Source organism: Polychytrium aggregatum (assembly GCF_025602895.1).
Source record: "Polychytrium aggregatum strain JEL109 chromosome Unknown BJ171scaffold_37, whole genome shotgun sequence".
NCBI lineage: Eukaryota > Fungi > Chytridiomycota > Chytridiomycetes > Polychytriales > Polychytrium > Polychytrium aggregatum.
The window spans coordinates 86,429-107,272 of record NW_026516239.1 but is presented as its reverse complement, the minus strand read 5'-3'; the positions used below and the strand labels follow the sequence as shown (position 1 = coordinate 107,272).

General features: G+C 59.4%; 6 protein-coding genes across 6 annotated transcripts; 3 read left to right on the top strand and 3 right to left on the bottom strand.

Annotated features, from left to right (window-relative positions):
• Positions 1–415: 415 nt before the first annotated feature.
• On the top strand, positions 416–2,975 carry BJ171DRAFT_517093 (uncharacterized protein). Its single transcript, XM_053112085.1, has 8 exons — positions 416–780; positions 881–954; positions 1,119–1,203; positions 1,473–1,634; positions 1,780–1,917; positions 2,042–2,200; positions 2,410–2,539; positions 2,706–2,975. Exons 1-8 carry the CDS (start codon positions 722–724, stop codon positions 2,871–2,873), a joined length of 975 nt encoding a protein of 324 aa, XP_052963771.1. The 5' UTR covers positions 416–721; the 3' UTR covers positions 2,874–2,975.
• A 511-nt stretch (positions 2,976–3,486) lies between these two features.
• BJ171DRAFT_462001 (Oxysterol-binding protein-domain-containing protein) lies at positions 3,487–5,527 on the top strand (the record flags this gene model as incomplete). The annotated part of the gene is given in 5 exon segments (XM_053108499.1): positions 3,487–3,833; positions 3,933–4,167; positions 4,367–4,491; positions 4,507–5,200; positions 5,252–5,527. 5 exon segments carry the CDS (start codon positions 3,487–3,489, stop codon positions 5,525–5,527), a joined length of 1,677 nt encoding a protein of 558 aa, XP_052963770.1.
• Positions 5,528–6,061: 534 nt separating this feature from the next.
• BJ171DRAFT_570162 (glyoxal oxidase N-terminus-domain-containing protein) lies at positions 6,062–8,465 on the bottom strand (the record flags this gene model as incomplete). The annotated part of the gene is made up of 5 exons (XM_053113616.1): positions 6,062–6,724; positions 6,851–7,237; positions 7,396–7,787; positions 7,878–8,352; positions 8,385–8,465. 5 exons carry the CDS (start codon positions 8,463–8,465, stop codon positions 6,062–6,064), a joined length of 1,998 nt encoding a protein of 665 aa, XP_052963769.1.
• Positions 8,466–9,728: 1,263 nt separating this feature from the next.
• Positions 9,729–10,591, bottom strand: BJ171DRAFT_477232 (uncharacterized protein; the record flags this gene model as incomplete). Its single annotated transcript, XM_053108868.1, has 5 exons — positions 9,729–9,805; positions 9,941–10,032; positions 10,120–10,201; positions 10,358–10,384; positions 10,474–10,591. 5 exons carry the CDS (start codon positions 10,589–10,591, stop codon positions 9,729–9,731), a joined length of 396 nt encoding a protein of 131 aa, XP_052963768.1.
• Positions 10,592–12,248: 1,657 nt separating this feature from the next.
• On the bottom strand, positions 12,249–17,074 carry BJ171DRAFT_601487 (glyoxal oxidase N-terminus-domain-containing protein). Its single transcript, XM_053115091.1, has 13 exons — positions 16,795–17,074; positions 16,602–16,628; positions 16,427–16,505; positions 16,243–16,334; positions 16,023–16,095; positions 15,796–15,857; positions 15,642–15,674; positions 15,466–15,538; positions 14,881–15,360; positions 14,274–14,782; positions 13,792–14,183; positions 13,323–13,709; positions 12,249–13,174 (listed from the first exon to the last, which is right to left on the bottom strand). Exons 1-13 carry the CDS (start codon positions 16,859–16,861, stop codon positions 12,512–12,514), a joined length of 2,937 nt encoding a protein of 978 aa, XP_052963767.1. The 5' UTR covers positions 16,862–17,074; the 3' UTR covers positions 12,249–12,511.
• A 739-nt stretch (positions 17,075–17,813) lies between these two features.
• Positions 17,814–18,555, top strand: BJ171DRAFT_198713 (uncharacterized protein). Its single transcript, XM_053106244.1, has one exon. The coding sequence runs from the start codon at positions 17,876–17,878 to the stop codon at positions 18,347–18,349; it is 474 nt and encodes a 157-aa protein (XP_052963766.1). The 5' UTR covers positions 17,814–17,875; the 3' UTR covers positions 18,350–18,555.
• Positions 18,556–20,844: the final 2,289 nt, after the last annotated feature.

Sequence of the window (20,844 nt, the reverse complement as noted above, 5' to 3'; positions counted from 1 at the left end):
CTATTCCCGCGATCGGGGCTATCCCTGCAACTCAGTCGACGGCCAGACCCGCTTAATCGCCAGACCCGCTCAGTCGCCAGACCTGTTCGATCACCAGCCTTCGTGCAATCCACCCCCAGCGACCGCCTCCTTCCCCCCACGTCGGCTGGCTTCGTCGTCTGGAGAAGAAAGGGGCGGCGTTTGTCCATGGAATGCAGAAGCACCCCCCACCACGGTCGGCTCCACGGCAAATGCGAAAAAAGAGGCGTCCGGCTTGGGCTTCGATGCCTCCGCCACAGAGCTGGAGGAAAGGCGATCGCCCAGGGCGGGTTGCCCTGTCTTGCCCGAGACTGGGCGGAGACGAACATGCATTGCGGAACAAGCAGCGCAAGCGATGTCGCAACTGAACTGCTCCAGCTCCAGCTCCAGCTCCAGCTCCAGCTCCAGCTCCAGCTCCAGCGAAGAGGCCGCGGTGGTTGTGTGGTCGGGACTTGAGCGCTGCCGACCTCACGTCCATCTGGTGCTCATCTGGTGCTGCGGGACTGCAGCAACCATTCCACAGATCCGCCGGTGACTGAGGAGAGGAGCATGCAATGTCATTCTGCGTGTCGATGGAGCGCCGGTTGCTTGGCATGGCAGACCCTGGGTCAAAGCACGGACATCTTGGCGTCTGCCCTTTGGCATTCCTTCGCCTCCATCTCCTCCACCACCGCCCTCTCGCTCCCCCCCCCTACGAGCTATAATGGCCTCGAGCCACAAGATCAAGGAGGGCATGGACCTTATGGCTGTCGGCCAGAAGGCGTACGATGAGTTCCCCATTCCCGCACCGCATCCACCTGGATCCGAGTCGCTTCCGCAGCTCGCCTGCACCCCGATCCTGACACTCTCATGTCGTCTTCAGCGAGAACTCCAAGTCATTCTTTGGAAAGCGAACCCCGGACTGGGACACCGCTGCGAATAGCTACGAGCGAGCAGGTGAATGTGGCTTCGCTTAACGGCATCTTGCTGCCAGCATCGGCGCATTTGACACCGGCCTGAGCTTCTCCCCGAGTATCAGGCTCATTGCTCTGTCCGTGACCCCTGGAATCTGGGCGGCTGCTGGATTGCTCACTCCTTCCTTCTTCCACTCTCTGCTCCAGCGACCTGCTTCAAGATTGCCAAGGCAAACGAGCAGGCCATCGATGCATTCCAGAAAGCCGGTGACGCCTATCGCCATCTGGACTCGTGCGTATTGACCGTTGATTGCGATGAACGGCGAGGGCGTTGCCGATACCATGGGGGGGGGACGACTTCTACATGGGTCTTCCTGTCTCATCTGGAAGAATCGGATCGACTCCTCGCCTTGCTCACCCAGCCCCCCTGTTCTCGCATCGGATGATCTCGACCGTGCGCGTTCTCGATCGATCGATCAGCCAATTTCTATACTCGCAGACATCCAATTAACGCATCTGCTTCGCGGCCTCTGCCCTGCGGCCCTTCCCTTTGGCAACCAGATTCGCACTCGCCGCAAAGCAGTATGAGGGTGCCGCCACGATTGCGGTTCAGAACACTCGCCAGTATGCGCTGGCTGCCCAGCTCTATCGCCAGACGGCCGACTTTCTCTCGGCCAACAACTCGCCCGACCGTGCGGCTGAATCGCTGGAAAAGGCTGCCAAGTGGGTTTCTCGGCTGCTCCAATCCTCATCGAGCAGGGGTGCTATCGGACGGGAGGTAGCGGAGAGTCGGCATTCCCTTTGTCGGTCCTGCGATATTGACCCTCGATCTCTGCAACTGCAACTGCTGTCCCCCTTGGGCGTCCAGGGCACTCGAATCTCTGGATCCCAACCAATGCATCGAGCTCTACTTTGAGTCGTGCGCCGTCTACGAAAACGAAGATCGCATTCGCACGGGCGCCGAGACCTTCCGCCGGGCCATCGCAACATGCATCCGGCTACAGAGGTCGGGATTGCAATGTTCTGCTGCTGCATTGTGCTCGATGTGCGGGCACCATCAACTCGATGCCTCGCAGCAAGCGTCGTACCTACAATTCAGCACTGACATGGAACCATCCCCTTCTCTGCAGACTCGACAAGGCTCTCATCCTCTCGCAGAAGCTTGCTGAGGGATTTGCCAAACTCAACAACCGCCCAGGCTTTTGCAAGCAAAGTCTGGCAACGATCATCATTGCCCTTGCGATGGGCGATGAGGTCGAGGCCACCAAACGATTCAACTCGGCCTGCGAGTAAGTGCAAAATCCCCCACCTCCCCGATGCTCTTTCGAGGCGGACGACGTCAGAGTGCCCTTTGCTTGCCCGACAATCCTTCAGAGGATCCAGCTCTGTGCCTCTCGACGCCAGCGATCCAGCTCCATGCTTCCCGACGCCAACGATCCAGCTCCGTGCTTCTCGACGCCAACGATCCATCGTCCCCCTCTGTGTTTGCTTCCCAAAGACTCGGTGGATTCTCTCCTTCCGAAGAAAACGAGGCAGCGACGGACATGCTCCAGGCATTCGATGCAGGCGACGACGAGCTCCTGTCCAAGGCTCTGCAGAGGATGGTCATCACTTTCCTGGACAACGATGTGAGCATCCGCGGACTGACTTTGCAAACACGCACTATCGTGCTGCTGGTCGATTGATCCTTGCTATCCCGTAGCTCCAAGCGATGATGATTCCTGCCCAACTGCCTTCCTGCCGCAGCTGCATCGCTCCCTTTGACTCACCCCTCTCGGGCCGTTTGCATTCCAGGTCGCTCGGCTGGCTAAGAGCCTTCGAGTCCCAGGCGGCCGTCAGCCCACCAACGCATATGCCCGACCTGGTCCAGGCAACGGCGCTTCGACATGGGGGCCGCCTGCAGCCTCCTCGCAGTCGCACTCGGATCTCCAGGATGAGATCGAGGAGTCAGGGTTCTTGTGATTGTGCCAGTGGGACGGCTTTTGTTCTTTGGCACCGGCTCGCTCTGTCGCCGAGCACAGGGGCTGTTGTCCGGCATGTCAATATACGGTTACTTCAACGAGCATTTCATCTAGTCGACACTCATGGGCGGCTTTTGCAACGAGTGGTTGGTGCTCGGCCTTGTTGACACCGAATGGGCATTCATGACTTCCAGACCCAGGAGAGACGCCCGATTTCCCCAACAGCCGCATATCATTTTACCGCCCGGATCCGTGCGGCATGGTACGATACACTGATTTCGCACCATGCCGCTGGTCTGTCTTGTCCGATGCCCCGCAAATATCCCTGAGACCTCCCTCTCGGACTTGCCCATGCTCCCATACGCTTCCCACAGGACCACTTCCTTCGGCTCGGACAGGCCCCATCCCCACGTTCCGTCGGCTTCCACCCCCGGCAGCCCTTGGTCCTGACCGTCTGACCGTCTGGCCAGCGGATCTCTCAGTGCCGAGGCCCATATCCCGACAAGATCCGCCACCCTGACCTCATCGCCCGCCCGGGTTTCCTCGCACCTCATTTCTGAACCAATACGCTCACTTGCTCATTCGACTGTGTGCTCAATCAAGTTTTGTGATCGATGGCCATCCTCGATTCATCCATCCTCGACTCATCCATCCTCGACTCATCCATCCTCGACTCATCCATCCTCGACTCGTCCAGTCCCGCAATCTCAAACAGCACTAGCACCGGCGAGAGCCACACATCGGCCCAGACGCTCCCATCGTCGGATCTGCAGGCTTCGTCGGCGGGCTATCCCGAGCACCTGCGCAACTCCATCCATCGACTCTATGACGAGCCCCGGCCCAGTCCTTCGCTCTGGACGCTGCTCAAGTCCGCCATTGGCAAGGATCTGACCCGGATCACCATCCCAGTTTGCTTCAACGAGCCACTGAGCGGCCTGCAGCGCAACTGCGAAGAAATGGAGTATGCCGAACTGCTGACCTTGGCCTCGCACATCGGCCGCGGATGTCTGCCGGCGAAGGGCTCGCATGCCCGGAAAGCCTTGCAAGCCGTCCAGGAGAGCTACGATGGGCTGGATATCGAGAGCCTGACTCGACTCCAGGGCAGGGATGCAAGCATTGCCAGGTTGCTCTTTGTCGGCGCCTTTGCGATGAGCTGCTACTCCAACTACTCCAGCACCGCCAGCCGAGGGCCCAAGCCGCTCAAGCCCTTCAACCCGCTGCTGGGCGAGACCTTTGAGTTTGTCGACCGAGAGCGGGAGTTCCGGTTTCTGACCGAACAAGTCTGCCACCATCCGGTTTGTATCCAAGCTTGGATTGTTGGTGGGCCCAGCGAGACTCTATGCGGACGGCTCGGGCTTCAATCGCAGTAGTTGTGATGACAGAAGCAGCAGTTGTGACGACAGAAGCAGCAGCTGTGACAAAAGAAAGCAGGTACAGCCAAAGAGCTTCTCCCGCTGTTTCTGACCCTGGTATCTTCTGTTTCCTGCGCTCCAGCCTGTTAGCGCATCGTGCTGCGAATCGCCCTACTATACGCTCTGGTCGGAGGGCCATGTCCAGAGCCAGTTCTGGGGAAAGCACATCGACATCCATCAGCTCGGCACAACCCATGTCTCGCTGCCGTGCTTTGAGTAGAGCCCCGAGACAGGCCAGATGCGCTGTGTTGGGTCCGAGCGATACACCTGGAAGAAGGTCAAGCTGACTGTCCAGAACCTGCTCGTTGGCAAGCTGAGCATCGTGTTCAACGGCGACATGGTCGTCCGCAACTGGCGAACAGGCGACGAGCTCCGGGTCACCATGAAGCCCACGCAAGTCTCGGGTTGGCTCAATGATCGCACGGGTCCTCTGCGAGGGGCCAGCAGCGGGGCGCTTTCCGGGGCAGTTTACAGCTCAGATGGGCAGAAGCTCTGGACGATCGAGGGCGACACCACCCAAGAGATTCGGGCGCATCCCTGCAGCAGATTTGGATTCCCATCCAGTTTCTCTTCAGCCACTACATCATCATCGTCGATGTCGGTGTCGGCGTCGGCATCGTGGCGTCCTCTGGTTCATCAAGCGGCTCCACGACCACTGACGATTTGGAGGCAGCGGAACAGCACCGCCGACCGCAGCCCGGCCAACTTTTACTTTACTCCCTTTGGGATATCCCTGAACGATCTGCCCGGGGAGCTCGGTGAGTTTCTGCCACCGACCGACTCTCGGCTCCGCAGCGACCAGCGCGCCATGGAGATTGGTGACTGGGACCTGGCCGAGCACGAAAAGACTCGGCTGGAGCAGTGTCAACGACAGAACCGCAAGCGCCTCATCAGCGACTATGAGCAGTACGGTGCTGTTGCCGCCGCTGGCTCTCGAACAAGCAAAGGCGTCGCCGATGTTGGCGAGTCCTGGTGGATCCCCCGGTGGTTTGTGCGGGACTGGGACCCTCTGACCAGGGAGGAGTATTGGCGGTTAACGGGCGAGTATTGGGAGCACCGCCGACAGAGGGAATGGCCTGCATGGGTTGCATGTACACCGTCGCTGCTGCCGAGAGATCAAGACATGCTTCGTTCGAATGGCACGACGAGCTCCGACAGCATCAATGGTGGATGGACTGGAGCAGGGGAGTCACAAAGGGGAGGCGGTTGGGCAGTTGGGCTGGACCGCTGGAAAGCAAGGTGAGCAGGGGATGTCGGCAAGAATTGGGTGAATACAGTCTGTTCAGGCAAACTGAGAATGACGATTGCGTAGCAGCTGGCAGATGTGACTGAATCCGCTGCGTGCTGAAGGCAAGTTGATCGGTGTGCACGATTCTGATCTCGATCCCGATCCTGCCGAGGGGGACCATCATTGTCAAGTTGTGTTCTGAACAAGTTGTATTGACGCGATCGAAGAGAAGGAAGACACCATCGAAAGTTTCTAACTTTAGTGACATAGTCTTTGCTAAGCATATCAAGATAGATTGAGACACAACAACAGGAGTATTGTCATAGACGCTGGACCCAGGCAAGGAGTATGTCCATCCGGTGACAGCGAGGAAAAGGGGAGAGAAGGCAAGGAACGTCGGCATAGATACGACTGTCAATCAAGTGCGGTAAAGCAGGCGGACAAGTCCATGGGACAGTTGTGAGAAAGGGAATGGGATGCGAACAGCCGCCGGGCAAAAGAATGGAACATGGCAGAGCCCGCGTCTTCGGATCATGAAACGGCAAGCGCTTAGAGGGGGATGTTGTTGCTGGGATCCAGACCAGCGACCCAGGCGGTGACAGAGGGATCGATGACCTCGTTGCCGACCAGGACCCACTCGGCAACAGACGGGACACCGTTGTCGAGCACAAAGATCATGTACCAGCCAGGAGGAAGGACGAACGAGTTGGGAGGGGTGGTGATCGTCACAACGCCGTTGGCATAAGTGGCCGTGAGATAGACATAGCGCTGACCCATGTGGTTCGAGTGGGTGACGAATTGATCCTGAACGAGGGAAACACGGAATGTACCGGTGTTACCGGAGGGAAGAGTGGAAGCGAACGAGTACTGGGTGTTGTACTTCCAGATGCGGGAGTCGCTGGTGAAGGGCGAGATGACGGGACGGGGAGCCTTGTTGATGTAAGCCGGGGTGTAGATCTCGACAGTCTTCTCGGCGGGATAGGTGACATAGGGCGGGACACCGTTCGAGTCGGTGTTCGGGGTCGAGCCAGCAATCAGGACACGAGCGTCGGGAAGGAGGACAGCAAGGGCGTGGTAGAGACGGCACAGCTTGGTGGTGCCGCCAACGGTGATGCGCTGGCCGAAAGCCTTGGTGGGATCGTAGTGGAGGGCCGTGGACGCGCAGATCTGCGACAGGTTGAAGCCAGCAGATCCCTGCTGGGCACCGTTGATCTGGGGAATGAGAAGCGAGTGAGTGAGTGAGTGAGTGAGTGAGTGAGTGAGTGAGCGAGTGAGGGCAGGTGTCATCGGTGAGCAATCACTGTCTGCTCCTGAGTACCGATGCCAATCGCAACTCACCATCAGAACAGTGCCGTCAGCAAGCGTGACCATGTCTCCCATGACACGGGGAATCGGCATCGTCTCAAGGGCGGACCAGCTCTGCGAGTTGTAGTCGAGGGTGGTGCACGAACTGAGGGCCGGCGAGGTCTTGGGGAAGTCCGAGCCACCACCGCAGACAAGGTACTTGGCGGCGTAGTTGTTGGCGGGATCGAGAGGGAGCAGGGCGTGCATGCCGGTCATCGGGTAGGTGCGACCGCCGTTGGGAACGACTTCGCGGGGGCTGTTGGGGAGGGCCGAAAGGAGGTTGAAGTCCTGGTCAAAGAGCTGGTGCTCGTCCCTGACACTAACCATGACCTTGCCGTCGGGCATGATATGGGCGTTGGGGTACAAGTTGAAGGTGTTGGTCTGCATATGAGCGAGGTAGAACCGAGAGATGTTATAAGATTTAGACTCAGAGCTGATTGTGAACGTGGCAAAGTTCTTTCATGACCTAGCATTTCGAAACCAGCACTTGTCAACCATCAAGAACCCGATTGAAAGAGTTGGCTCCTGGTCACACTTACATCAACAAGGAGCTGCATGGTGCGGAGACCGTTGTGAGGGCCGTTGGGAGGCAGGAACTCATAGGTCGGTTGGTTGACACCGCCGGCAACGTTCTGGGCCGTCAAACCTCCCATCACAACAAGCTGTCCGTTCGACAGAGTGATCGAGGCGGGGTACCAGCGAGGAACCTGGAGCTTGGAGATTTGGTTGTTCTCGACCCAGTCGCAAGTGCCCGAGACACCGTTGGAGCCACAGGGGTTGAAGGCACGGACACCGTAGAGGGCAACATCGGACCAGCCACCGGTATTGATCAGGGTTGCGGCCGGAACAGGGAGAATGACACCGGCGGAGCAGAAAATGTCGGTGATGACGTGGAGCGGGCGCTCGGTCGCGGTGGTGACATCGAGCTCATCTGTGAAAGATGGGGAATCAGTATTGTGTTGGGAAGATACAGTGATCATCGTAACAATTCCGGAGGTGCTTGGTGTAACAAGTTACTTACAGGAGTGAGTGGTATTCAACACGCCACCAAAGATACGCTCAAGGAGGATGACCTTGTTGCTGACGGGGGCAACGTACAGATGGATCGGGACGGTGGCGCCAATGTACAGAACCGAGTAGTTGCCGGTGTTGGGGTCTTGAGGAGGAGGAGTCGGGATCGGAGGAGGAGGAGAGGCCGGGAGACCGGATTGCTTGGTGTAGCAGTTGGGTCCAGTACCAAGGGCGGTGGTATCCCAGCAGCAGCCGCTGTCGATACATCCAAGAGGGGTGGTCGAGGCATCACCACAGTCGATGCGGTACCACTTGGCAACAGGGGTGGCGGGGCAACCGGTGTCAACGGGCGACAGGAACTTGTAGCATGTCGGGCCGGGAATGTCGGTGGGACCAAGAGGGCTCCAGCAGCATCCGCTGGTGACGCACTGGGCTTGGGTAGTGGTAGCGTTGCCACAGTCGATGCGCTGGTTGCCGGGGGTAGGCTTGACGGGGCAGTAGTTGGGAGCGTTGTAACAATAAGGTCCAGCCTGTCCAGCTGGGAGTGGGTCCCAGCAGCAGCCAGAGGCAGCGCATGAATCGGGAGTAGTAGTGGCATTACCACAGTCGAATCGATAGGCCGGAGTGAGCGGGGTCAAGGGGCAGGTGGGAGGGCGAGGGGTGGCTGTGGTGTAACAATAGGGGCCAGCAGTGCCAGCAGGGAGGGAATCCCAGCAGCAGCCCGAGGCAGCACAGGAAGTGGAAGTGGTGTTGGCGTTGCCGCAATCAATGCGAAGGGCAGCAGGGCGAGGGGTGGCAGGGCATGCAGCTGGGCGAATGGGTGTGTTGGGAGCATAGTAACAGTTCGGGCCAGCAGTGCCGGCAGGGAGGGGATCCCAACAGCAGCCCGAGGCAGCGCAAGAGTCCGGAGTAGTGTTAACATTGCCGCAGTCTGTTCGACCAGTAGCCGTGAGAGGAGTGGCCGGGCAAGCGGCAGGTCGCGCAGGGGCAGTGGTATAGCAGTTCGGGCCAGCAGTGCCAGCGGGAAGCGGGTCCCAGCAGCAGCCCGAGGCAGCACAGGAGGTGGAAGTGGTGTTGGTGTTTCCACAGTCGACACGAAGGTTGGCAACACGAGGAGTGGCAGGGCAAGCAGCAGGACGTTGGATGGCCGCAGGGAAGTAGCAGTTGGGGCCAGCCGTGCCGGCGGGCAGGGGGCTCCAGCAACATCCGGAAGCGGTACACGAAGCCGGGGTGGTGGTGGTGTTGCCACAGTCGACACGAAGACCACCGGCAAGGGGAGTGGTAGGGCAAGCAACAGCGGCACCGAGATCAGGAAGGCTGCTGGAGCTGGGACTGGAGGCGGACGACTGGGTGTTGGAGGGAGTGACCGAGGCGGAAGCCGATGCAGAGGCCGATGCAGATGCAGATACGGAGGCTGAATCGGAAGCCGATGCCGAAGCCGATGCAGAGGCCGAGTCGGAAGCTGAGGCACTAGCACTAGCACTGGCACTGGCACTAGCACTAGCACTAGCACTGGCACTGGCACTGGCACTGGCACTGGCACTGGCACTGGCACTAGCACTAGCACTAGCACTAGCACTAGCACTGGCACTGGCACTGGCACTGGTAGCCGAGGCAGCAACGGAACCAGAGGTCGCCGAGGCAACGACGCTGGAGACAACCGTCGAGGAGGATGCAGAGGGAGCGTAGCACCTGTTGATGGCAATGGATCGAATACGTTGCGTCAATTTCCAGCTTCATCGTCCAAGGATTGTATGTGGTATAATGCGCACATTTTTCGTGGTTCTCGTTGGATCGTTGTTTGTGCACCCTCATTCCGCGGTCAGGACATGACGTCAAATGACAGGGCTGCCACAGTAACTCACCAGGGTCCGGTAGCGTTGTTGCTCAGGGGAGCCCAGCAGCAGCCCTTTTGAACACACTGGCCTTGGTTGATACCTGTGACAGTTGATGATCCTCGTTAGTCACGGTGACGCACGATTATGTCGGCTGGAGCTCGGTGTGCGTCAAGTCGACCACGGACTTGGAGCGACTGGTGTTTGAGATTCCTCTTTAGCAAAGGTCGCCGCTTACCAAAGTACCCGCAGTCGGTTCGGTCGGAAGCGTCGATTGGAGTGGCCGGACAGGCGGCAGGGTTCAGGAGCTGGACCGAGGAGAAGAAGCAGCTGGGGAATAAAGCGTGTGTCAGTAAGGGAGGAACCATGATCCCACGGCTGACGGAAACGCTTGGACCAGGATCGTGGCAGACTTACTAGGGGCCGTTGGGCTGATTGGCAGGAGGGGTGCCCCAGCAGCAGCCAGAAGCGACACACTCGTCGACGGTGGTGGTGACATCTGCCAAAACGAGGGAACGGCATTCGATACCACAGGGTGAGTGCTCGTGGCAGCTGAGAGAGAGTCGTTTGGTGCAGGATGGGTGGCAGGCGCGCGGACTTCAGGGCCAAACACAGTCGTCAAATGAGACTTGCAATCGAATCGACTTGCACTTACTTCCACAATCAACACGGGGAGCAGCATCTGGGTGACAAGCAGGCGGGGAAACGACTGTTAGGTTTGTGGGCTCGCATGAAGCAGCGACAGCTTTGACAGCCCAGCGACATCATTACCGGCAGCCTGGCAGGCGTTGGGGGAGGCCACACACTTGTAAGGGCTGGCGAGGGCGAGCGGAGCAACGCACAGCGCTCCGAGCAGGAGCGGCTTGATGCCGATGAGACTGTTGACCATGGCAACGAAGCGATCAGGAGCAGAGCGGACGATGGCCGTTGGAGCGGGCTGGCGGCCGTGGGAATATATAGCCGGCCGTGCTCCAAGGCATCCTGAAAAATGGATCTTTCCGAAGGCAACGCCACAGCGGCCAGGCGGAGCACGCTCGACAACATCGCCAGGCTCCCACAGCGAGACCAGAATAAGGACAGGACGAGCAACGCGATAGACGAACCCGCCGTGCCTTATTACGGGCGCACAAGGAGGAACGGGAGCCAGTCCACCGGACGGGCGCGTCGGCTGCCAGCAAGGGAGGGACATCGAGCCGAAGACAAGGCTGCTGGGGAAGGGGCAGCTTGCGCTGCTTGTGCGATCCTCGAGGTTGCACGGCGCAGGCGACGATGAAAGGATTGGGGCATGACGGCCAGCGGGAGGACTGGGTCACAGCAGGGACATGGCGACAGAGCCCTTCAAGGGGGCGGCGAGGCGGGCTGGATAGGGCGGCAAGCAGACGAGTGTGGGCGGTAAGATTGGGCAGCAAGTGTGCGTCGATGCCAGCGGGTGCAAATCGCTGCAGATATCCCCAGGCCGATGCAACAGCCACAAGCTGGTGCAAACACGCCCAAGTATGTCCACCGGCGATCGTGGGGCTGCCCGATCCCGCGACACGCAGAGGTGTATGGACACAGCACCGGCACCGCGCAGCCAGTTGCAGACACATGATTCTGCTCAAGACACACAAAGACACACAGCCTTGCTCCGAACAAGCCCCCGCCACACCAGCATCCACCGACCCGGGCACAACCCACTGGGTCAGCCGTGTGGCCAGCCGTGTGGCCAGCTGGGCAACCGCGCAGACACGGTATCGGGCAACAAGGGCATGAGGCACCTTGTGCCAGCCTGCAGTGGCGCGCGTGGACAGCTGGGCGGCGTAACGACCGCGGCACAACGGATGCACAGAAGCACAAGGCGGCCCCTTTGGGCCAGGCAGCGGCAAGGCCGAAACGCAACCAAAATGGCCTGGACAGGACGCCACAGTAAACAGAGCCCGAAAGCGCCCGCATCCACCAGCCGCACAAATACCGCACACCAACGTCCTTCCCCACCACCCCGCGACTGGGCCGCGGCTGCGTGGTGCGGCGGCGGCGGGGGAAGAAAAGAAAGGAAAAGAGCAGCCAGGAGAACCGCCAGCCGCCAGCACGCCTGCCAAATGAAGGGCTGCCGCCACAGGATTGCAATGAGCAACCTGGCCACCCAAACGCCCACATGGCGACCACCCTTCCTGGATCGATGCCAGATGAGCCACTCGGTTCAGGCTTGTGCGAGAGAGACGGGTTGCCGAGCAACGGACGCAGGACCAGCGAGGAAGACCACCCGCCGAGCGATGGCTCCATTGGAGCGAAACCCCCATGCCGGCTAGCGCCAGAGGAACGCGTGCAGGGCATGTTGTGATGTCCACACAACCGATGTGGTGATTGCAGCCACCAGAGCAAGTCAAGAGGGGAGCAGCCGCCGCAATTCGAAGCCCTGTTTTGGGATGCAAGGACAGCTCCAGAACCAGCAAACCGGAAAGGACGATGGCCTCGGGACGCATCCGGGAGTGCGATGTGCGCATTTCGTACCGACCCAAATTTGATTCTTGCATTCTGATCGGAATGGAGGACGACTATCACCCTGTTTGGCGGATTTGCTAGTAGATAATGTATTCTAGGCAACGTTGATTAGCTGTGAAAGCAAGGCCACAACTAAGTGACCAAAGACAAGCGATAGTCATAGAAATATAAGGGGGAATAGTAAATTCGCAGGGGGGGACGCACATAGCTGGGCGACAAATGGCATAGTTAAGACCGAAAGTGCGAAGCGAGAACGGCGGAGGTGAAAGAAGTCCATCAAGCCAAGGTAGTGAGGCAATCGGATTCGATATAAGCGCGACATAATCCTTTAGAGGGGAATATTGTTGCTGGGGTCAAGAGCAGCGACCCAGGCGGTGACAGAGGGATCGATGACCTCGTTGCCGACCAGGACCCACTCGGCAACAGACGGGACACCGTTGTCGAGCACAAAGATCATGTACCAGCCAGGAGGAAGGACGAACGAGTTGGGAGGGGTGGTGATCGTCACAACGCCGTTGGCATAAGTGGCCGTGAGATAGACATAGCGCTGACCCATATGCACAGAGTGGGTGACGAACTGATCCTGAACGAGGGAAACCTTGAGAGTTTTGGCGTTGCCAGAGGGAAGAGTGGAAGCGAACGAATACTTGGTGTTGTACTTCCAGATGCGGAAGGTGTTGGCGAAGGGCGAGATGACGGGACGGGGAGCCTTGTTGATGTAAGCCGGGGTGTAGATCTCGACAGTCTTCTCGGCGGGATAGGTGACATAGGGCGGGACACCGTTCGAGTCGGTGTTCGGGGTCGAGCCAGCAATCAGGACACGAGCGTCGGGAAGGAGGACAGCAAGGGCGTGGTAGAGACGGCACAGCTTGGTGGTGCCGCCAACGGTGATGCGCTGGCCGAAAGCCTTGGTGGGATCGTAGTGGAGGGCCGTGGACGCGCAGATCTGCGACAGGTTGAAGCCAGCAGATCCCTGCTGAGCACCGTTGATCTGGGGAGAGGTAAGAGAGCGAGCGAGTGAGTGAGTGAGTGAGTGAGTGAGTGAGTGAGTGAGTGAGTGAGTGAGTGTGAGTGAGGGCAGGTGTCATCGGTGAGCAATCACTGTCTGCTCCTGAGTACCGATGCCAATCGCAACTCACCATCAGAACAGTGCCGTCAGCAAGCGTGACCATGTCTCCCATGACACGGGGAATCGGCATCGTCTCAAGGGCGGACCAGCTCTGCGAGTTGTAGTCGAGGGTGGTGCACGAACTGAGGGCCGGCGAGGTCTTGGGGAAGTCCGAGCCACCACCGCAGACAAGGTACTTGGCGGCGTAGTTGTTGGCGGGATCGAGAGGGAGCAGGGCGTGCATGCCGGTCATCGGGTAGGTGCGACCGCCGTTGGGAACGACTTCGCGGGGGCTGTTGGGGAGGGCCGAAAGGAGGTTGAAGTCCTGGTCAAAGAGCTGGTGTTGATCACGAGCGCTGACCATGACCTTGCCGTCGGGCATAACATTGGCGATCGGGTACAGGTTGAAGGTGTTGGTCTGCATGAAATGGAATGGCAAGGTTGTCAGCGAAAAAGTCATTAGGAATCGAGAAGGCTTGGGTCTACGAGATAACACTTACATCAACAAGGAGCTGCATGGTGCGGAGACCGTTGTGAGGGCCGTTGGGAGGCAGGAACTCGTAAGTCGGCTGGTTGAGACCGCCGGCAACGTTCTGGGCCGTCAAACCTCCCATCACAACAAGCTGTCCGTTCGACAGAGTGATCGAAGTAGGGTACCAGCGAGGAACCTGGAGCTTGGAGATTTGGTTGTTCTCGACCCAGTCGCAAGTGCCCGAGACACCGTTGGAGCCACAGGGGTTGAAGGCACGGACACCGTAGAGGGCAACATCGGACCAGCCACCGGTATTGATCAGGGTTGCGGCCGGAACAGGGAGAATGACACCGGCGGAGCAGAAAATGTCGGTGATGACGTGGAGCGGGCGCTCGGTCGCGGTGGTGACATCGAGCTCATCTGTGAAAGATGGGGAATCAGTATTGTGTTGGGAAGATACAGTGATCATCGTAACAATTCCGGAGGTGCTTGGTGTAACAAGTTACTTACAGGAGTGAGTGGTATTCAACACGCCACCAAAGATACGCTCAAGGAGGATGACCTTGTTGCTGACGGGGGCAACGTACAGATGGATCGGGACGGTGGCGCCAATGTACAGAACCGAGTAGTTGCCGGTGTTGGGGTCTTGAGGAGGAGGAGTCGGGATCGGAGGAGGAGGAGAGGCCGGGAGACCGGATTGCTTGGTGTAGCAGTTGGGTCCAGTGCCAAGGGCGGTGATATCCCAGCAGCAGTTAGTTTGAACACATCCAAGCGCAGTGGTCGAGGCATCACCACAGTCGATGCGGTACCACTTGGGAACAGGGGTGACAGGGCAACCGGTGTCAACGGGCGACAGGAACTTGTAGCATGTCGGGCCGGGAATGTCGGTGGGACCAAGAGGGCTCCAGCAGCATCCGCTGGTGACGCACTGGGCTTGGGTAGTGGTAGCGTTGCCACAGTCGATGCGCTGGTTGCCGGGGGTAGGCTTGACGGGGCAGTAGTTGGGAGCGTTGTAGCAGCTGTGGATAGAGTCGTGTTAGTTTCCGTGATTGCCTATGCCAATTCTGGTCGGCCCTGCCATGCATTTGCACTTCGTCGTTTCGGAATCGACACTTACTTGGGGCCAACTTGTCCAGCGGGGAGAGTGTCCCAGCAGCAGCCGGAGGCAGCACAGGAGTCGGGGGTGGAAGTAGCATTACCACAGTCGAATCGATAGGCCGGGGCAAGGGGAGTCAAGGGGCAGGTGGGAGGGCGAGGAGTGGCTGCACTGTAGCAATAGGGGCCGGCAGTGCCAGCAGGGAGGGGATCCCAGCAGCAGCCAAGGGCAGCGCAAGAGTCCGGAGTGGTGTTGGCGTTGCCGCAGTCCACACGGAGGGTAGCCGGGCGAGGGGTGGCGGGGCATGCAGCCGGGCGAGGCGCCGTGGCGGTATAGCAGTTCGGGCCGGCGGTGCCAGCGGGGATTGTATCCCAGCAGCAGCCAAGGGCAGCGCACGAAGCAGGGGTGGTGGTAGCATTTCCGCAGTTGGTGCGAAGGGTGGGATCGCGAGGAGTGGCAGGGCAGGCAGCGGGGCGTTGGACAGTGTTGGCCTGGTAGCAGCTGATGGCGAAAGGGGTGAGAGCAAAGGCATGAGGGTGAATAACTGATGACAAGCGATGAACAGAAGCGATCGGTGGGGCGGGAATAGTCACTCTCGATTCTTACTTGGGGCCGGTCTGTCCAGCAGGAAGAGTGTCCCAGCAGCAGCCGGAGGCGTAGCAGCTGTTCTGAGTGCTGTCTGTAGATGGCAAAGCCGGCAACAATGTCGTAAGTCACCTCATATATCGAAGCATCCTCTGTCCTCTGGTGACGGTATGAAAGCCAATGGTCCTGCTACTTACTAGCATTGCCACAGTCCACGCGGAGGGTTCCGGCTACAGAACGAGATGGTGAGGGGATTGTCAAAAAAAATAGTGCATTCCATTCGTTTGAATGGCGGAATGAAGCTCGGTTGAGCTGATGATACACAAGCCTGGGTTGGCTGCAGTCACTTACTCATAGGGGTGGCGGGGCAAGCAGCTGGTCGGTTGACAACCGGGGAGGGGACGGTGTAGCACCTGGTGTGGGGGAGCGTATACGCAAGGAGGACATGTAAGGACTGCCGTTCATCAAATGCCCTTGGATGTCGGGTCTCAAAATCAAGCGTGTTCCGCACGACTTGATTTGCATCATTGCATCACTGCATCCAGATGGCAATCGCTACGAGATAGGCGCTCACTCACCAGGGGCCGGCGACACCAGTGGCGAGAGGGTTCCAGCAGCATCCCTTTTGGATGCACTGGCCCTGGTTCATGCCTGAAACAATGGAAATCGACGGACCGAAGGGTTAGCAGCGGCACATGGCCTTTCTTTGCAGGTCCGGCAACAGCGAGCATTCAATCCCACGCCATTGCTCGTTGCAACTTCAGCAACGTCGCAGCCTCATTTGCTCACGACACTGACCTGGGGCACCGCAATCGATGCGGTTGGCAGCGGCCTGTCCGCCGGCGGGGCATCCGGCAGGGTTGGTGAGCTGGGTGGTGGAGTAGAAGCACCTGGATGTCGAGATGCAGTCGCGTTATAGGGCGAATCGTTGATCAGCCAGCCTTATAGCGGCAGGGGCTCGCATGCGACGATCGAGACTTACGCCGGGCCCGCCTGGCCAGCTGGAAGCGGGTTCCAGCAGCAGCCGGTAGCCGTGCAGGAGGCCTGGGTGGTGGTGGCATCTAGAGCAGAGGAGCAGCAGTCAGACAGCTGTGGTGGAAGCACATGGATGGCACCATGGCAGGCATTTCCATGAAGAATATCGATCATTGACTTACTTCCACAGTCGATACGGGTTGCGGCGTCTGGGAGAGCGATTCATGCGGTCGGGGAGGGAGAAAATGTGCATGGATTCGTTAGACCATGGCGAGATATTGTCCGTTCCTATTGACTAGCAATGCCGCTCATGCCCCAGGGCACAGCTTCCGGCTGGACCCGCTGGGGGTCCTATGGGACGGATGGGGCACTTACCGATGGCACACTGGGCCCAGACGGCAGGGACGAGGGCAATGGCCCCGAGAAGAGTGCTTGACTTCATCGCGGCGGGCAGCAGCGTCTCTGGAAAGCGACGGCGCGAGGATCGGGAGGGACGATGGTCAGCAATCTGGAGCCAGGCCGGCGCTTTATAGCCAGCGCTCGGAAACCGCACGGGGGGAAGGGTGAAAGCGAGGCGCCTGCATGAACGGCTGGCCGCGGAACCGCCTCCCAAATGAGAAAGGAGTGGGGGGCCACAAGGATGCCATCGTTTTTCCTGTGAGGGCGGCTGCGGAGCCCAGTGTCGCTGACTGTACGCGTGAGTGGATGGCTGGATGGATGGGTGGCTGTTGGGTGGATGCAGGAGGACGGCACTCATCGCCGCCCAACCAAGGCCGGTGGATACGCTAGTGCCCGAGATTGCTCTCTGGCAGACGCATCGCAGGCACATCGCAGATAGTCGGTGCTGCTGCGTTGCGGTTACGAGTAACGACTGGGTCCGTTGCGTTGTTGTGCTGTGGGCTACCTGTGCTGGCACAGCAAGAGTATGCGGCGCGAGCATCGGTTGCACAAGCGCGGCCACCGCGGCAGAATAAGGCCGACGCCGCGCGTCAAGCCGCACCCGAGGCACATGCGGTGGGTCCTTGTTGTCATACAGCGCGCTCGGCTCGCACACAGCCGTACAGTTGCTGAGCGCCACAGCCGCGTACGCGCGTCGCGGGTCCGGCACAGTCCCAGTGGCGAGGCCCTTGCCTCTTTGCGTCGCACCGCCGTCCCGGCCTGTCCCTCTTGCCAGCAGCGTCCTTGTCCTTCGCGGGCCACACGCCGGGCCACAAGCCGAGCCTCTGCCGCCTCGCAAACTTGCGGCGGCCGGCCCTGCGCCAATCGCAATTCTGGAGCACCCCACGCCGCCCTCCGCGGCGGTTGCACAGCGCCACCACCCGCACGCGCCCGTCCATCAACCCGCGTCTCCTGGGGACGGGTCTTTCCCAGCGTTCCCTGCTGACGCCTTCCAACTGGGCCTGGGACGACTCTGGCTGCCCTGGGATGCAAGCTGCTGCTGCCGTTGCTGCTGCCCATGCTGCTGCTGGTACTGCTGGTGCTGCCATCGTTGCCTCCGTCCCTGAGCCACCCATTGATTCGTACGCTTCGCCAGTCTCCACCGGTCCACCAAGTCCATGCTGCCAACCCGTATCCCTGCTGCGTCCGCTTGGTGCGGGCAACCAGCCGGCTCAGAGTGCGGACGCCACATCCAAAGCATCGGATTGGGTTTGCGAGGAAAAAAAAAGCACAAGGTCTCTCCATGTCCAACGAACGGAATGATGCTTCGGCACCGCCGCCAGCCCAAGCAAGTCTTGCCGGAGCGACATCGTCTCCATGTACCTTCCTTCGAGTGACGGGTTGGGTCATTTGTGGCTGCCCCCCCCCCCTTGGCTGTCCCTGCTTGACTCACCGTCACGACCCTGACTCACTCTTGATCGGCCTTGGGCTCCCGCCTCAGTCGAGGCGCCATCTCTCTTCGCGTCCGTCGACAGACCAGCCGCCCACATGAACCGGCCGCGTGTGCTGTGGGGCCGTTGCTCCATCGCCCAGTCAAAACAGGGTGGTCTAGTGTGTGGGTGGTGGCTCTCGGCCCATGTTTGCTTCCAATGCGCAATTTTGCGATTCGATCGCTGTGGCGGGGGGGGGGAGCAGGAAAGCGAAAGACTGTCATGGGTGGCAAGCTGAGCCGGGCTGCCTCCAAGTCGTGGATTCGACCCTGAGCCGAATCGCCGCGGAGCGTGAGAGGCGAGGGGAGCGGACTGGAAGTACACTTTATTCAGAAAAAAACGGGACAATATAGCCGTTTCCATGAACATGTAGTATGTGCTGTGCTTGCGTCAAGCAAAGCCACAAGAAATAAAACAGATCACTTTGGCAGCCTCCGAGTGAAGACCGCCGGTCGCTCTCCAATCTCCACAATCGACTTGCAGACTGCGATCATGTTGCGCGCCGCATTGACGTCGCGATTCCACACTGTCCGGCAGCTGGGATTCTTGCAGCTCCTGACAAAGTGGGAATTCGCAACACTGGGCGCATCGAGTCCTTCCAACCGAACTGGCTCCAGGCACTTGGAGCACACCTGTGAGGTGTTGAACTCGTTCGTCGAGGCCACCTTGACGCTTCCATGATGGTGATTGGGACGGCGTCGGTGGTGCTCGAATTGCTCAAAGTACCGAGCAAACCGCTGCCTCCGAGGGCTGGATGCATAGCCCTTGCCCTGTCGCCATGACGCATTGCCAAAGGCGATCACCACATCGGTCCGTATCGGGGCGTGCTTCAGGACGGCCTTGCACATCCTGTCGACGGCCACTTGGCGCCTCTTGTGGCCTGTGAATCGATGGTGACGGGCCTTCTTGCCAAGGTGGAAGTCGAGCTGCACTCGCAGCTCCGGTCGCAGGACATGGGTGAGATGGACCTTGAAAGCCTCCGAGGACGACACCTTGGGCGAGGGAGTGGTCGACATCCAGGTCTCGATGCTGAGTCGATACTTCATGATATTGTGCCACTTGGTGTTGGACGTATGGCCACACATGTGCTGGTAGTGGCCATTGGAGAACGAGACCACCTCGTCTCGGTGGCCCGGTGCTTGGATGACCGCCGTGAAGATGGAGCCGACTCCAGGATCGATGCCAATCCAAGTGGTCTTGTCGGGGTCTGGGTCGCCGATGTGGGCCTGGATGCGCTGCTCGGCAGTCGGAGGAGGCTCGATGGTCTCGGTGTGATCGGTTCGAGGCAGAAACTTGACGAGGCCGATGGTGCATCCAATGCCATCGGTGCTGATCTCGTAGTTGAACAGCTTCTTGTTCACGTCTCGCTCTTGGAAGAGGGAACTACGCAGCTTGAAGCAACTGCGCCAGAGACGATCCTGGTTGTTGACACCGTCCTTGCCTTCATCCTTGAGCTTGTCCCTGGTGAGTCTAAGACGATGTTCGGTGTCAAGGAGTTGCCAGAGAGTGACCGTGTCAATCTTGACATACTTGGCCGTGGCAGTGCATAGAGGAACCATCGTGCACACGGCCGGAGGAGTGTCGAGAGCGAGCTGCTTGAGCGCCCAGTTGATCCTGGCGGCCAGCTTGTTGATCTTGGACTTGGTGGTGCCGAGCTCAGACTTGGCCGTGGTGAACCTCTTGTCGTCGGAGGGAATGCCTCGGGCAGTGAGCTCGTCCAGCTTGGCCTGGCGCTGCAGCTCGGTGACTCGGAGGGCGGGCATGTCACAGTCGATCCACTTGTGGACATCGTCGACCATCTTGTCCCGGGCGAGGATTCTCACATGGTGTGAGAGGCGATGGAGGGCCCGGAAGCGGTCCTGGTCGTTGCTGTACCGAAACTCGTCCAGGACGTGGCCAAAGTCTGGATAGAGGAACTCGAGATCGGCCTTGGGTGGAGTCTGCCCTGGTTTCTCGAAGAGCTCGAGACAGGCCTCGATGGCTTCGTGCTTACGCTTGTTGGCTGGGAAGACGGCAGCGCAGAAGCGGCGAAGGAGTCGCCAGTAGGCCAGGTCGAGGTGGGTGGTGCAGTTGGTAGCATAGGCATTGACAGCCAGGGTGAGAAGCTGACTGTGAGCACCATCAGGCAGACGAGGGCCGGAGGCAGGTCTGCGTGCCGAGTGGTCTGGTAGTCGCGAAAGGAAGCGACCAGATGCTCGTTGTATTTCTCATTGTCCCCGGTCGGCGAGAGGGCACCGGCCTCGACAATCGTGAAGCATTGGCGGATGAAAGCAGGGGTGGACTTGGAGATGACGGGGACGGGAAGATCCTGCTCGATGCACCGGAGGATATGTAGGTTGAGCGGCCTGGATACCTCGAACTGGATCTGGGTCATGGCCTCGACGGTGGCCTGGATCTTGTCGCGGAGAGCGGGATTGAGACAACAGCCATCCATCGTCTGCTTGAAGCAGCTGAACTGAGGGGCGGATGACCTTCCATCCACGAGAGGGACGACAGAACTCTTGAGGGGCCGGTATTTGGGACATTTGCTGGTGTTGCAACGTTCGTGATCGGTGCC